Raw genomic sequence first — 18,134 nt, forward strand, 5'->3', positions numbered from 1 at the left:
ATGGAAAAGTAATTGAAAATACAAAATCAAAGTAAAACGTTTTTTTGTCAGAATCGAACAGTTCAAAGTAACGAACGGTTAGTAAGGAGCGACTTTGCCCAGTAGTAATCGAAATTCTAAAAAAAAAAAGGTAAAAGTTACTACATCAAAAGAATTGCCTTTTTACGCTAATTCTAAATATATAGAATTCAGTTAATTTAATGTTACCCACAAAAGCTACAAGCCTGTTAAAAATGCCTGATTTTTGGAAAAAGGGGAAATGTCCCCAAAAATCAAGTGATTTTAATGCAATTAAGATAAGAATAGACCTGTTTCGTGTGTAATCTTGAAGTCCTAGAAATACGAAAAGGGTTGTAATAGTAACCTGGCAATTCATTCTTGGTGTACATTTTAGGGTTTTGCACGGTGGCCAGCGTTTACCCCCCTCCCCCCCGTGGATCCTCCCTCGGAAAATACCCCCGGTAAATACACCCCCTCCCGTGGAAAATGAGGCTTTCCAAATCTGAGAATTTTATTTGAGTTTTGTTTTATTTTTATTTTCCGTAGGGGGATGGAATTTTGGTACTTATGTTTGATACGCCACTCACTCAAGTTTACGCTGTGTAAAACTCGAGAACAAACCGGTTTCTTCGTTAGTTTCTTTCAGCTTAGCGTGAAACAAAATAAAGGCAAGTGACAGAATAGATTGGAAATATATAATTTGGGCTATATATTTGCATATAAGGGGCGGGGGGTAAAATATTTGGACAGTTTGAAGTCAGAAAACAATTCTTAGGCTACTTCATAATATGCAAAATTATTGTATCTAGCACATTTTGCATGTACACCCGCTATATTTTACCCCCCCCCCTATTGTGCCCAAATTTGTTCTAATATTTTGACATTTGCCCAAATTTGTTTCTAAATTTGTTTATAGTCCAAATTTGTTTCTAAAGTAACGAAGAAACCGGTTTGTTCTCACAAGTTTTTTCAACTGAAAGTAACAGGGCTGCCACAAAGTCCCTAAAATTGAATGAAGGTCCCTTAAATTGATAAAGGTCCCTAAAGTCCCTTTTCTTGCTTTGGTTTAAAGCTCTGTATCCTGAAGTCTACCAATACCTGTGAGTATACGGTTTTATGTATTTTTGTTTCAGTTGAGATTCTTGCAACCTGTTTTGCTTTTCTAAGAAAGACGAAACCTGGTGTTATATAGGCTACATCATTACTGTCTGGATAGAGCAGACAGACTAGTAACGAAAAGGAGTGACCCCCTTTGCCTCTGAAGTCAATAGGCTAGGAGGTGGCAGGGTTTGGTTGGGTTTGTTAGTTACTCAGAGAACTCTTTTCTGGGTGTCACTATGCTGCACAGATAGAGAGGAAAAAAGAGAATGGCTCCGAGTAAAAAATGCGAAGGAGGCGGTGTTAAAACCAGGTTTCTTGTACGATTTTGAGCTCAAATTCATTTCTTGAACTATGAAACTACTTCCTAGCGCCCTTTTTATTTGAACGTATGTCTGGTAATAACTGCTTGTCTGGTAAAAACTGCTGAACATAAGAACAATGTTACCTTAAACCTACGCCAAATCAGCTTCGTCTCTTGGCAGCACAGTTTATATAATTATCCAGTATGATCTTTCCCTATCTCACCCATTATAAAAACCCGGACCGAGGTGCGAGTACTCCAGAGAACGTTTTTGCAGATATAAACATAAGCGGCATTAGATCTTTTCACGGGTAGACAAAGAATAAATCACCTACGGAACAAGTACTGACAAAACCACTTGGCCGGCTCAACCAATAAGTGGACAATAAGTGCAGAAATAAGTGGGAGGAGCTTTTTGTTCGCACCGAGAATCAAGAGCCAGAAATCATCTGCGGTAAACTTACTGGTATATTATATAAACTGTGCTCGGCAGCATCTTCCATGGAGAGCGGCGAACCGGCAAAACTGTCCATGCACTTAGGTGCTTATTTTGTGCGGGATGAACCAACAGTGGTAGAAATTACATGGGCTCTGAAGATGATTGAATCTGACTATTCTGAGAAATCCACAGACAGAATAGCAGATGTAATTTGGAAAAATGTTCGGAGATACAGTGGTCAAAGACTTCTCCTTCGGGCGAACTAAGTTCGCTTATTTTTTAACCAAAACTCGTCGGCAACAGTTATTATGTTGTTGAGATTGACGAAACCACAAACTCAGAAAGTAAGAAAGAGCTTCAAATGAGGATCCGATTCTGGCCCGAAGAGAGGAAACGAGTGGTAGAAAGACATCTGAAAACTGCTTTTATTGGACATGCCACAGCTGATGACTTGAAGTCAGAAATAGTCAGAACGATCGATATGAGTGGTTTATCTATCTCTAAACTACTAGCGTTAAGTTGTGACGGTCTGAACGTGAACAAAAAACTTTTCCGACTGATTGACAGTGAAAAACGTGAATTGACAGGTAGCGACAGGTCTCCTTGATATTGGTACCTGCAAGATCCATTAAGTACACAACGCTTTTCGGAAGGCTTTGCAGGAAATCGGCGAAAATTGTTCTGATCTGATCATCAAAGTGTACTACTATTTTAGTGGCTGGCCGGCTAGCCAAGAAGACTATGGGAAGATTCAAGATAAAACTTGCGTTCCTAAGTCTCCCTTTTTGAAACACATACCCACCAGATGGTTAACACTAGGACCTGCCGCTTCAAGGCTAAGGGAACAGATGCCATCTCTGTTTGAGTACTTCGTTGTCTATATTCCAAAGAAAAACCCTAGTCTTATGAAATCAAATACGTACAAGGAGATCATCTGGCTGATCAGACAACCGACCATGAAAGCAGAGTGTCAGTTTGTTGTTGATAGTTCAAACCTCTTCACACATTTCACCAAAAAGTTTCAATGGGAAGAGCCCTTAGTGCATGAACTCTATAAGGAGCTGAATCTCCTGGTCTTGACATTGATTGGACGAATTTTTAAACCCACAGCGACCAAAGAACTTAGGGATGAACTAACGCTTCAGCCATTCGAAGATGAAAAGAACTTTGTGCCACTGCTACAGACAGTTTTGAGTGACGAGATTTTCGACTGTCTCGAGCAAGTAGACGAGCCTCCAAAACGTTCGTTCATGCAGCGGGTTCAGAAGTATTATTCTGCGGCCGCAAGATATGTCCTTAAGCAAATACTCGGTGGAAAATTTTTGCAGCTGTTGAAAACATTAATTTTTCTTCATCCCGATGAAGTTTCAAAGCCAGTTTCTGCTCAGAGTTTATTATATGTTGCCAGGCAGTTACCCATCGCGACGCAAAAGGACATGCTAGTTGACGAGTGCAGGAAGGATTGACGATAAGTGGAACAACGTGATCCAGGGAGGAAAATATTCAAACTTGTTGGAAGTCGTAAAAAATGCTTCGACCATTTCACATGGGTCTACCAGCATTGAGAGGGGTTTCTCCCTCTCTGGACGAGTTCTCAGTGAAGAAAGAGATTCGATGAATGAGCGAACTTGGAATGCAAAACGGTTTGTGATAGATGGATTGGGCAGATTTGGAAGACGTGCACAAAATGTTGCTATCACTTAAGACTTAATAAAACTGGCCAAATCTGCTAGAAAGAGATATGATTTGTACCTACAGCAGGAAAAAGCCTTGAAAGAAAAAGCTGAGAAAGAGTGGAAGGATCTGGAGGCACGAGATAGGCCGAGAGAGCAGCAGCTCGCTGAAACCTCTTTGAAACGACTAGAGACTCTTGAAAAATCTTTCACAGAAAAAAAAAGCGTTTGGTTCCAAGGAAAAGGCCGCAGACGAGTTGCTGAAGGAAGCTCATAGTCCACTGAAAAAAAGCATAAAAAAAAGAACATGGCCGAGACACAGCTAGCGCAGGCCATGATAGATGGGACTCTGTCGATGCGTACTGAACAAAAAAAAAGGCAGCTGCTATTCTTGAAACCTCCCACCAGCAGTTAGAGTCAAAGAAACAATTACTGATCACATCTCTGTTCCAGCAGAAGGCAGTGCAAAAAAGGGAAACAAATAAGTTGTGTGTTCTAGTTACCATACCCTTATCTCATTTATCATATTTTTGTATCAGATTTTTTTTTTGTATTCTAAAGTAAAGCGTTCAGAAAAAAGAAGAAAAAAGCTCCTCCCATGGCATGATGATTCTCAGGTGGTCTATTTCATACTTATCACTTGGCCTCTGATCATGGAGAGATATCTGCAAATGATCATTCCCATTTTATTTTCTTAGTCAAGTGTCATTTGCTGTTGTGTCAGTGCTTTTTCTTTCAAAAGCTTTCTAAAAATTGGGTTTTAGGGTCTATTTTGCTTCCAGAATGGTCCCTAGAGATATCCCTTTTTCGACTAAAAAGAGGTCCCTAAGTCCCTTTTTTTGCCCCTTTAACCTTTGGCAGCCCTGAAGTAAGGAACAACATCAAAATTAAAACGAACAGAAATTATTACGTATATGAAAGGAGTGTCCCCTTCCACAAGACCTTGCTCTTTACGCTAAAGTTTTGACTTTTTGTCCTAATTCTTTAAGAACGATTCCTGAAACACAATGGCCGTTTAATTAGAACAATAAGCTTTTTTTTAAGATTCTATTAATAAAAATGTTGGCGTAAAGAGTCTTGAGGAGGAGGCAACCCCTTTCATATACGTAATAATTTCAGTTTGCTTTAAGGTTTGATGTTGCTCCGTTGCTCCTTACTTTCAGTTAAAAAACCTGTTTTTTATTATATTTAATTACTTACAGATAGTATTTGTTAATGGGAAACATACGGAAAAAGTTTTATAAAGAAAATTACAGTGCCTTATTAAACCAAAATTGAGCAGAAATAAATTCAAATAAACTACAGAGTAAAAACTACGGGGTTCTTTTAGAAAAAAAAAAAAAACAACGAAAAGATATGAAATATTTTTTCTCTGAAAAAGACTATGTCAATAAAAAAAATTCCACAAAACTAATTTGTCAAAGAATAGTAAAGAGCCTCGTTAAGAAAAAAATGAGTAGAAATAAATTCAAATAATTTTCTAAGCGTAAAACTACCACAAATCACCATCAATAAATAAATTAAACCCAAAAAGAACAGAAATTACAATAAATAACAGATTCAAACTCAAAACGAGCAAACATTAACGGGAGAAGCGCTGACAAGACCAGAACATAATTTGCACTTTACTGAAAACAAAATGCATTTAAAATGTTTTCACTTTTTTCTACTTCAACAAATAAAGAAGTATTAAGACTATAAGGAATAAATATCAGAATATGTATGTCAAACTGACAATACGGGGTTATTATTATTATTTTTTTTTAGTAAAGTGCAAATTATGTTCTGGTCTTGAGAACCCATGGGTGTTGTCAGCCCTACTCCTTTCAATTTTGCCTCGTTTTGAGTTTGACTAGGTTATCTATTGCAATTTCTGTTAGTTTTCGGTTTCATTTATTTATTAATGGTGATTTGTGGTAGTTTTGCACTTGGAAGATAAGAAACACAAACTTGTAGAATTTGACAACGCTTTCGTCCGTAAAACTTAAACAATAAGAATTTGTTGGTTCCCAAAGCCAGCTATGCTTTCAAACAATAGCTAAACCTTCTTAAACTTTTTGGTGCGATATGTTTTAGCTTAATTTTCGCCTACATTTTATTTCTTCTTCATTTTTTGTATTATTTGACGCCCACTACTGCCAAAAATTGCAGAAGTTCATATGGAAGTCCTTAAAAAAAAAATGGATTTGAAGTTTTTTTTCTAAGTTTTTAAGATGCTTTTAGTGTATAAATTCCTCTTTTTCCCGTTCCTTAGCACTTTTCAACGAAACTAAAAAAAAAACTCAAATAAAATTCTCAACTTTGGATAGCATTATGTTCTACGGGGGAGGGTATTTACCGGGCGGGGGGGGGGGGGGTTAAACGTCCGGAACCACATTTTAGGCCCTAGATTCTAAGTGTTAAAAATGCCTGATCTTTGGAAAAGGAGGAAACACACCAAAAAATCAAGGGATTTTAATACAATTTAGATAAGAATAGACCTGTTTCGTTAGTAATCTTTGAAGTCCTAAAAATACGAAACAGGTTGTAATAGTAATCTGGCCATTCATTCTTGGGGTACATTTTAGGCCCTAGATTGATTCCTGAAAGTTTCATTCACCTAACTCAGCCACTTTGCATGATAACCCCTAATCTAGATTTAACCATTAATTTGTCATACTTGCGGATGTAGATTGTACTCAACATATTTGCGATCTTCTTTGGAATGTCTTGAGGAATTTCTAGCGTAAAAACGACAGTTTTCTAGCGTCTCGCTTGGTGGGAATTTTTGCTCGGAGTCGGTCGATTCTCGGTAGTTCCGCCTCATCTTTATTGGTTCCCGTTGAAAGTATCAGTTGCTGTTGGTAAAGCAAAGGTGGCGGATGGCTGATTAGTGTTTAGTTCTGTTTTGTTTCGGTGAAATATTTGTTAGGACTGCCACTTTGGATTGTCTATGGCGTGGATGAATTTATCGTATGTCTAAGTTTGGTTGTATTGTTAAAAAATAATAAAGAAAACTTGTAACGGCTCATTTCTTCAATAGATCGAAATGAAATGGCTGGATTTATTTCTGTATTTCTCTGTGACATGGTGCAGTTTTTTTTATAAATAGAAGAAAAATATGTACTTGTCCATTAGCTGGAACCAACGTGAGAAGTCAAGTTTGGTTAATGCTAATGAAATAAAACAAAACACGATGAAAATATAATAGTTTAGAAATAAATTTGGGCTATATATTTGCATATTAGGGGGTGAGGGGTGAAGCATAGCATATATTAAATACGTAGCCTAACTCAACATATGTAGCTTTCTCCCCCCTCCCCCCCCCCGAGCCCTCCCCCCCCAAAAAAAAAAATTAAATATTGTAAATGCAATGACAAACCACGCTTTGCAATCCAATTCTCTATTGAAAGAAACCCGTTTGACTAGTTTCTTAAGCAACCTCCCTATACAATATCTTGTGGGTTCCAGCTAATTGACAAGAACCGAAAAAAATGATAGTACAAGCCTAGAACTGGGGCTGCTGGGAAGGAAACATGTTAAGAAAACGATTCTTACTTCATAATATGCTGATTAAATGTAGTTAACACATTTGGGAAGCAGTTTGATCTCATAACTTTGTAAAACCTGGTTTATAATGTTTTTAAGAATTGGACAGGGGAAAAAGAATCTGGACAGGGATATACGCAGGAGGGGAGGATCTAATTTTTTTTGGATTTCTGGTCGATTCTCATGAAAATGATCAAATATTTTTTATTATGTCCCGCCCCCATTTTTATATTTGGACATCCTCCCTCGAAAAAAATTCCCGTGTGGGTGCCTGAATATGAATAGGCCTTATAATTATACACAACTTTTCGGAATTGTGTTTTTAAACAAAAGAAAAGCGAAAAGTAGAAGAACAAAAAAAAAACAACTGAAAAGTCAAAAGAAAAGCAGACTCCAATGAAAATTAAGGAGAGACATTTGTTTTCCTCAAGGCTAAGACAGGTGCAATAAACCTGCATTCTATGTAATTTTCTAAGCCTTAGAAACGGGGAAATAGCATATACATGTTCTTAGAAAAACCTTCCCAGGTCATAATTTAGGTTCTGATTTCATTCCTGAAAGTTTTGCTCTCTTAGCGCAACAATTTTTAGAGGTGGCCAGACGCCCCTCATCTTGAATTTTATTTACCCCTCTTTTTGTTTAGAAGGTCATGAATATAGATTAGTTCCTCATTTTGGTCCTTATTTTGTGAACTTTGAACATTAGGAAAAGGGCATGATCTTTCCGTGAATGGGGTTTATGGAAGAGGGTACGCACAAGAAAATATTTAGGAAGGGGGCAAGGGCAGGATGGTACTTACTTTTGTGCTATGTGTGGGAGACACGGATGAGACGATGGGTCACATCATGGGTGAGTGGATAATTGAGTAAGTTGCGAAAGGAAGTGTAGGAGATGGCGAAATCTCCGTGAAAGGAGATTGTAGGTTCGATGAAAGATGACTGGCAAGTATAGGGAGAGATGAGTGAGTATGGAAAGATTAGGAACTCAGACTAGCAATGGAGCATAGAACTAGGTTTTTGGAATTAGTGGGCTGTTTTTGTTTATACCATGTTTATGCTCATGTAGTGTTTATGTCAGTTAGAATTGAAGTTTTTGTTTTATAGGTTATTGCCATGGCCCTAAGGCTTTTAGGGGCTATAAGGTTTTCTTATAATTATTCTGCTAGGTATGTCTTTCGATTGCAAATAGCCAAGGAAAGTGCCTAGGACATCAGAATAAAGACACTATCCGCACTGGACCATCATAGTTCTAGTTTTGCCTGAAAACCGCGATTTTCTAAAAAAAAACAAAAAAAACAAATGGTAGTTTTAAAATTTTGAGCTTTTAGGGCAGTATCACATTTTCGCCAGTGTTGCCACGTTGAGCTGTGAAAATAAGTGCGCAAAACTAGTTAGCTAAATCTGACGACGCTTTTTGTCCGTAAAAAATCAAACATCAACAATTTATTAATTCCTAAAGACAACTGCGCCTTCAACATCAAAGGTACAGCTTTCTAAGTTGTTTGATGTTTTTAGTCTTTTTAATGATTTTTCACCCATATTTCTTTTTTTCTTCTTTTATAGTTTGGTGCCCACTACTACTGAAAATTTGCATAACCGCATATGGGCGCCTTTTTCATAAAAAAATCTCTTCTAATAATTTTCAAGTTATATATATATATATATATATATATATATATATATATATATATATATATATATATATATATATATATATATATATGAATATAAATATATATATATATATATATATATATATATATATATATATATATATATATATATATATATATATATATATATATATATATATATATATATATATATATATATATATATATATATATATATATATATATTTATGAGTGTAATGTTTCACCTAACCAATTCAAACAATCCAGTTTCATTATTCATTTTCACTGTCCTTGGTGTTTTGAGGTGTGAAAATTGTAAATTCTGAAAGAGGTTCAACTTTAGGGCCTTACTCTTTGGTTAACCTCATGAATTACGAGCAATCATCCGAATAATGGTGATTAAAAAAAAGCATGTGAAAAGCCACTGTGCAATTTAAGTCGCAAATTCACACAGCCGTTAATTTTCAAATAATGTATAAAGGTAAAATTAGGTTTCCTGTCCCCAAATTAAAGGGTCATATCTTCAGTCTGCTACCAATGTGTGGAAACAGTACTTTGCTTGCTAGATGTCAAACTCGGAAAGTGTTAGCTTTAATTAATTAAATTATTCGTCCGGCTTTTGGTACAACTTTTTTTTAACTCTTGTTTTCAATAGTTTCTGGATTTTTCTTGAAGTACCATTAAATTGCAATTTTGAATTTATAGTCCTAAAATTGCCTTAAAATTTTTAAGATTTCCGTTTCTTTCTCGGGCCTCGGGTTTTCCTACCCTCACACACGTCAATGCATAATTGCGTTTTTATGGTTCGAATCAGTAAAGATTCAGTGGCATTTCTACGGTTTTCCTACCCTCTATTTTTCGACCTGTTAAACTCTAGTTATGAAAAATGGTAAATTTGGAAGAGCAAGAGCGCAGAAAAAAAAATATGGTTTTACGCCAACTATTTCTTATTCTATATAGAAGGCTGGAAAACCATATTTGGTCTAGACCAATGGGTCCCCACCGATTTTGGGTCATGCCCCAAGGCCTTATCCTGGGGGAGAGTTACCCGGTTTGACCCCCCCCCCCCCCGAAATTTTTGACCGAGTCGAAAATTAGTCAAAAATTAGTAAAACCTTAGTAAAAATTAGTAAAATTAGTCGAAAACCGAGTCGAAAATTAGTAACCCCCCCCCCCCGAACAAAAATTCTGGATTCGTTCTTGTCATGCCCCATTTAGGAGTCTCTTAATTCCTTATCCCCCTCTTGCGAGGTTTAAATTCTGTTATTCAAAATTTTACCTTTATTGACCTGAAGGAAGCTTAAAAAGCCATTAACTTTTTTTTTTCTGGGTCGTCCTCTTGGCATATTTTATGCTAATGAAAATATTGTCTGCATTAAACACCATTTTTACAACGTGCGAAGTTATTGCAATGCCATAATGTATCTTTTTTGCCCTTTAAATGCATATGAATGTGACAACATTCACATGAATTCTTCTTTTTCAAAATTAAGGCTCTAAAGTATAGTCAGCCAAAGGGTGAACGTCCTGCCCGTGACCCACCAAAATATTGCCTTGCCCCGTCTGTGAGTCGTGTTATTCACTCAGTGACATATTGCAAATAAAGGATTCCATTAAAAAAATCCCTTTTAATTTGTTTTTAAACCTATTTTTCATATAAGTGACGTACACGACCTGGCCTTTATAGTAAGTCAGGCGAGTGGTGAGCTCAGGAGGCTGGTCACCTCTGTCTGGTTTCGGTTCGCATTCATATGCTTACCTGCAGAGAGGTGGAAGGATGGGGAACAGGAGTTGTCCAAGTAGCTCACCCATCTTGAAAGAAACAATTAACCTGAAAAATTATTTTGGTGTTTCAGAATTATAAAATATGACTGCAACAGCTCTATTCGACTGAATTCTAAAAAAAACATTTGTAAAAATTGTAGAAAAGCTCTCTGTCTTTTCTTCTTCTATTTTACTATATGGATGCAGGTTGAGTAACTAAAGGCTATATATATATATATATATATATATATATATATATATATATATATATATATATATATATATATATATATATATATATATATATATATATATATATATTTTTTTTTTTTTTTTTTTCTATTAATATTTTTTTTTTTTTATTTTTTTTTATTTTTTTTTTTTTTTTTGTGTTTGGATTGTGAGTTATTTTTCTATATATATATATCTATATATATATATATATATATATATATATATATATATATATATATATATATATATATTTTTTTTTTTTTTTTTTTTTTTTATATATATATATATATATATATATATATATATATATATATATATATATATATATATATATATATATATATATATATATATATATATATATATATATATATATATATATATATATATATACATATATATACATATATATATATATATATATATATATATATATATATATATATATATATATATATATATATATATATATATATATATATATATATATTACATAGTTTTATCTGATTTATTATCTCTTTCAGATGAGTGTAGCAGGAAATTTCCCGAGCAGAAAGACGAAACTAGGATATTGATTTATTTCCCGGACATGCTCCAGTCCTAGCAATAGGCGAATAGCAAATATCCTCTAAGTGTTTGTTACTTGAAAACTGAAATCAAAGATGGGGAGAACTCTCTTATTTCTCTTATTCATGATCTGTAAGCGTTATCTTTGTGAAAAATTAATACTTGTACTACCTAGTGATGCAACTCCTGGTTATACCCTCCCCCCTCTCAGGCTTCCGAATAGATGGAAAATTGATAACTCTTCTTTGTCTAAACATTTCTCTGTCCTTGATGATGGCGCATTAATGTACGTTTCCTATTTACCCCAAAGTGATCCGATTGAATTTCAGTTTGAGCGGGAAGGGGATGATATTGGGACATATGCTCCTGCCATTCTCTATGTCGCTGATGGTGCGAAATTGGCTAAATTTGAACGTGATTTTTATGGCGGAAGCGTTCAAGAGAATCTTCCAGCTGGAAGTGCTGTCCAAGGCCTGGAAAATGTCAGAGCATATCCGCTGATTAAAAATTTGACGTGCTGCGAGTACAGGTTGAAAAGGCATCGCGATAAATTCAGACTGGTGCCAAACGGTGGAGGTGTCAGCGTTCTTACTAATGAGTCATTAGATAGGGAAACGAAGGGAAAATATCACTTGCTAATTTTCGCTTATGCCCACGGAATCACCTCTGAAATTTCATCTGTGCCATTAACGATTGTAATTGAAGATGTGAACGACAATGAGCCTAGATTTACTGAAGAAGTGTACGAATTTCTTTACGAGTTTACGGCTAGTCGCCCGCTACGAGTGGGAAACGTAAAAGCCTGGGATCCAGATGGGACAGAGGTAACGTATTTTCTAGCCGAAAGAAGCAATAATGCTGTCGTTGAACCTCAGACGGGATCAATTTTTATTACAAATCCTGAATTACGATCACTTGAAATATTAATCGGTGCTAGAGATAGGGGAGTTCCGTCGCGGAATACGTCCGTCCCCGCTCGTGCCAGGGTTACATTCTATGAAAAAGAGCCCGGTGTTGTGAAACGACACGCTAAGCGACTCCCTCGGGGTTCGAGGACAATGAAACGACTTGAATTTAGTGAATCTGATGGAGGAACTGAGGGAAAACTAATGTTTCAGTTAGAAAAAGAATCGGAAAGGGAGCGATTTAAGTTGAAGGATGAAAACCCATGGATAACAGTTGAACCTAACGGAAATGTTCGAGTAAAGAAGAAATGGGATTATGAAGAACTAGGACCAGATAAAAATATTGACTTCTATATAACTATTACAAATAACGAAGGAGGTTAGTTTTTTCTTTATTTTTTTTTGTGCTTTTGACTGCGTTAGGAATGTTTAAAATAAATGGAAACCCATTATAAAAATGCGAGAAGCATTTGTTGGCTTTTATGAAAAAGTAAAATTCGTTGGGTATTTGCTTTGTCTATCCAAATGGTATCGACTTTGCCAAAACAAAAACAAATTCTATGAAAATACCAACGGTACAGTCAGCCTTTTATAATCAAACATAGTTTAATAAAGAAATGTTCAGAAAATTAATAATGACAAGTTTTAGTATGTTTTATTTAATTTGAAGTTTCAATAAACTGCAATAAAATTTAATAAATAGACAAAATAATAACAAATAGTATTTTTAGTACGAAAATGCTGGAAAAGTTAAATGGTTTTAATATTAAAACATAGTTTATAAAAGAAAATTGACAGTGACAAGTTTTAATACGTTTCATTAAATTTGAAGTTTCAATAAACTTCAATAAAATTTAATAAATAGACAAAATAACAACATATACTATTTTTAGTACGAGAATGCTGGAAAAGTTTAATAGTTTTAATAAAAAAAAACATAGTTTATAAAAGAAAATTGACAGTGACAAGTTTTCATACGTTTCATTAAATTTGAAGTTTCAATAAACTTAAATAAAATTTAATAAATAGACAAAATAATAACAAATACTATTTTTATTACGAGAATGCTGGAAAAGCTTAATAGTTTTAATAAAAAAAAACATAGTTTATAAAAGAAAATTTACAGTGACAAGTTTTAATACGTTTCATTAAATTTGAAGTTTCAATAAACTTCAATGAAATTTAATAAATAGACAAAATAATAACAAATACTATTTTTAGTACGAGAATGCTGGAAAAGTTTAATAGTTTAGTAAAAAAACATAGTTTATAAAAGAAAATTGTCAGTGACAAGTTTTAATACGTTTAATTAAATTTTAAGTTTCAATAAACTTAAGTAAAATTTAATAAATAGACAAAATAATAACAAATACTATTTTTAGTACGCGAATGCTGGAAAAGTTTAATAGTTTTAATAAAAAAAACATAGTTTATAAAAGAAAATTGACAGTGACAAGTTTTAATACGTTTCATTTAATTTTAAGCTTCAATAAACTTCAATAAAACTTAATAAATAGACAAAATAATAACAAATACTATTTTTAGTACGAGATTGCTGGAAAAGTCTAATAGTTTTAATAAAAAAAACATAGTTTATAAAAGAAAATTGACAGTGACAAGTTTGAATACGTTTCATTTAATTTGAAGTTTCAATAAACTTCAATAAAATTTAATAAATAGACAAAATAATAACAAATACTATTTTTAGTACGAAAATGCTGGAAAAGTTTAATAGTTTTAATAAAAAAAACATAGTTTATAGAAGAAAATTGACAGTGACAAGTTTTAATACGTTTCATTAAATTTGAAGTTTCAATAAACTTCAATAAAATTTAATAAATAGAAAAAATAATAAAAAATACTATTTTTAGTACGAGAATGCTGGAAAAGCTTAATAGTTTTAATAAAAAAAAACATAGTTTATAGAAGAAAATTGAAAGTGACAAGTTTTAATACGTGTCATTAAATTTTAATCTTCAATAAACTTAAATAAAACTTAATAAATAGACAAAATAACAACATATACTATTTTTAGTACGAGAATGCTGGAAAAGCTTAATAGTTTTAATAAAAAAACATAGTTTATAGAAGAAAATTGACAGTGACAAGTTTTAATACGTTTCATTAAATTTGAAGCTTCAATAAACTTCAATAAAACTTAATAAATAGACAAAATAATAACAAATACTATTTTTAGTACGAGAATGCTGTAAAAGTTTAATAGTTTTAATAAAAAAACCATAGTTTATAAAAGAAAATCGACAGTGACAAGTTTGAATACGTTTCATTAAATTTGAAGTTTCAATAAACTTCAATAAAACTTAATAAATAGACAAAATAATAACACATACTATTTTTAGTACGACAATGCTTGAAAAGTTTATTAGTTTTAATAAAAAAAAACATAGTTTATAGAAGAAAAGTGACAGTGACAAGTTGTCATACGTTTCATTAAATTTGAATTTTCAATAAACTTCAATAAAATTTAATAAATAGACAAAATAATAACAAATACTATTTTTAGTACGGGAATGCTGGAAAAGTTTAATAGTTTTAATTAAAAAAAACATAGTTTGTAAAAAAGAAATAAAATACAGAAGCGTAGATACTTCTCCTCTATCTAAGTTATACATTTGGTTCTTTTTAGTAATCTTTTTTTTTCACAATCTGTAATATATCCTTAGTGTCTCGACACTGTCTAATCTAGATTGTATCGTCCTGAAAGTCGTTCTAGTCCTGTGGTTTTGGAACTGTTCATACTTGTTCCTAATTATTGCCACAGTTATGCTTTGGTCTCAGTACATTTTCCGATAAATAGACAATATCATTCTTTTCAGTTTTACCAGCTCCATTGAAGTCGATTTATTTTCTTATCTACATATATATTTAAGTTTGATCAAGAGCTAAATTGGAGTCATGTAATTAGTAAGGGCTAAACAACGTTTGTTTTTTTTTGTGGCGATTTTGTATTAACTTTCCTAAAACAGAAACATGACACAATTCTTAGCCTCTCGGATATCGTAGTTACTGCCATCTTTTACCCTAGGGAAACTCCTCCTGACTTTCAATTTTGTCGACAAGTTTATTCGATTTTTTTATTATGTACGACTTGACACGAGACACTACTGTTAAAGCCCCTCCAACAGCAGTTTTCAATCCTGTGATCCTTTCATACAGTATGACTTGACTACTCTGCAACTATACATGCTAAGTTCATGCCAGGTTATTCAGATTGGTTGTATATAGCTGATACTATGTCAGCAGATCAGGCATCATCGCAAGAAATTGCTTCGGGGGGGGGCGGGGGCAGGATTCGTTGAAGCAGTAAAAATAGGCTATACCAATTGCATGAAACAAAATTGGACAATTGTGCATGTGTGTATGTTTGCGTGCGTCCATTCTGGACTTGCCTGATCTTTGGTGTCGAGATGTTTGATCTACCCTCAAATTCGTCTTATTTTATGGGGAAAGAGTCTTAAGAGTCGCTTAACTTGGAGTGATTTGAGATCGTTGCCAAGAGAGGGTCTAAAAATTTAGTCGAAAGATCCCTTCTCCATCCTTTGTTTTTACTTTGGACAATGTTAGCCAATAGGACAATAGTTATAGATTTATGAACATTGCTATATAACCTACCTATTTAGTTTATTCTCTTTTCTATTAACTTCCGTGCTAGCCATTATAATCGGGATTCGGAATACTAGCCCCATAAATTCGTGATTTGACAGTAACTCTCTTAATATAAAAACCCTTTATAATATGATAACTGCACAAGAGTAAACTGTAAAGTTTTTTGGCGACGATAGTCAGTCAAATTAGATGAAGAGTCAAGACCCATCAACGGGTTGAAGGATAAAAGTCCAGACTCTCGCAATTAGTGCCTTTCCATGTGTGACCGAAATATCTGGTATTTTTTATGAATTTCTGTCACTGTTTGTGAAGCATTGTCTATTAAAAGGATTTTATCACTATTTGAACTTTTATTTATCGTCACGGAAAGGCAGTGTGGTCTCCGATATTATCTACGATATATATATATATATATATATATATATATATATATATATATATATATATATATATATATATGTATATATTTATATATGTATTTATATATATATGTATATATTTATATATGTATATATATATATATATATATATATATATATATATATATATATATATATATATATATATATATATATATATATATATATATATATATATATATATATGTATATATTTATATATATTTATATATTTGTATATATTTATATATTTATATTATATATATATATATATATATATATATATATATATATATATATATATATATATATATATATATATATATATATATATATATATATATATATATATATATATATATATATATATATATATATATATATATATATATATATATATATATATATATATATATATATATATATATATATATATATATATATATATATATATATATTACTACACAGCCCCACAAAAAAAAACATTAGGAACCCCTTCTGGTGGTATGTGTGTCCTTTTTTCTCATCAATAGACCACACAAAGATCGAAGGATGACATAAATAAATTCTTTTTCCGTGTTGGGGCACGCTTAGATTGGAGAAGCGGATGTAATAGATATTGATACCTATTTCTTCCGTCAGTAATGACCCCTCCCTCATTTGCTACATACAACTACCGGAAATCCCCACTAAGCTACTGGTTTTAATTAGCTATTTATTAGCGATTGATATTGATGTCACTTTCCTTTTTTGTGCATAAATATAGGCTCTTTGTGAATACACCCCGATATATATGCATATATAGAGGCGTCGTTTAGGGGTACAAGGTGGGTAGTTGCCCCCCAATAATTTCGAGAAAAAAATTATATAGCCCATGCCTCTCCACTATCCGGATATGGACCCCTCCCCACCAATAAAAATGTTGGAGCTACGCCCCTGTGCATATATATATATATATATATATATATATATATATATATATATATATATATATATATATATATATATATATATATATATATAGTAGCAAATTGCTTAGTAATATGATACTTTTAAGACTGAGAGATGCCGTAGACAAATTTTTAAGAGAAGAACAGTGCGGTTTTAGAAAAGGTAGAGGATGTGTCAACCAAATTTTCACTCTTAGGTTAATAAATTGACAAGTGTCTGAGTTTTCTAACACATTTGGTCCCCAGTTTTATATATTATGAGCAAGCGTTCGATTCTGTTGATAGATGAGCTTTAGTAAAGGTTTTATCCCTGTATGGTATACCAGACAAATACATTAAAGTAATTAGTGCTATGTACGAGAATAACGCTGCTAAGGTTAAGGTAGGATATGAGGTGAGAAGCTGGTTTTGTGTTAAATCAGGATTTAAGCAAGATTGTGTTCTATCCCACTTTATATGGATTAATTTGATGGACTTTGTCTTAAGGAGCACAAGAAAGGCAATGAGAGACCACGGAATCAAATGGGTAGGAAAATGTCTCCTGGACTTAGATTATACTGATGATTTAAGCATCCTAGAAGAAAGTGTGAGCAAAATGAATGAAGTTTTAGAGGTTTTGCGAGTTCAGGGTGCTAGTATTGGTTTGAAAATTAGGAAGTTAGGAAGTTAGGTTAGTTAAAAAGTTAGGAAGACTAAGTCACTAAGGCTAGGAATAAGTGAAGATGAAAAGGTGACGTTGGGTAATGAAAAGATTGAGCAGGTGGGCAGCTTCACTTACCTTGGTAGTATTATTAGTAAAGATGGTGGGAGAAGTGAAGATGTTAAAAATAGAATAGGCAAGGCTCAGGGTGTTTTTTTCACAGTTAAAAAAAAAGTTTGGAAAAATAGGAAGATAAGTCTACAAACCAATATGAGAATATTAGCAGCTACGGTGATGACAGTGGTCAAATATGGCTCTGAAGATAGGGCGCTCCGAAAAGCGGTTGAAGATTTGCTAGATGTTTTCCAGAGAAA

General features: G+C 33.1%; 1 protein-coding gene across 1 annotated transcript in view; it reads left to right on the forward strand.

Annotated features, from left to right (window-relative positions):
* The first annotated feature begins 6,373 nt into the window (after positions 1-6,373).
* LOC148944059 (neural-cadherin-like) overlaps positions 6,374-18,134 on the forward strand; it is a 73,068-nt gene continuing 61,307 nt past the window's right edge. The window contains exons 1-2 of the mRNA XM_089100598.1: positions 6,374-6,466; positions 11,198-12,524. Coding sequence (XP_088956724.1) covers positions 11,336-12,524 — 1,189 coding nt within the window. The 5' untranslated portion in view covers positions 6,374-6,466; positions 11,198-11,335. The remainder of the gene's footprint in view (positions 6,467-11,197; positions 12,525-18,134) is intronic.

The sequence above is a fragment of the Artemia sp. Qi Xiang Cuo genome, chromosome 14 (assembly GCF_049724085.1).
Source record: "Artemia sp. Qi Xiang Cuo chromosome 14, ASM4972408v1, whole genome shotgun sequence".
Classification (NCBI taxonomy): domain Eukaryota; kingdom Metazoa; phylum Arthropoda; class Branchiopoda; order Anostraca; family Artemiidae; genus Artemia; species Artemia sp. Qi Xiang Cuo.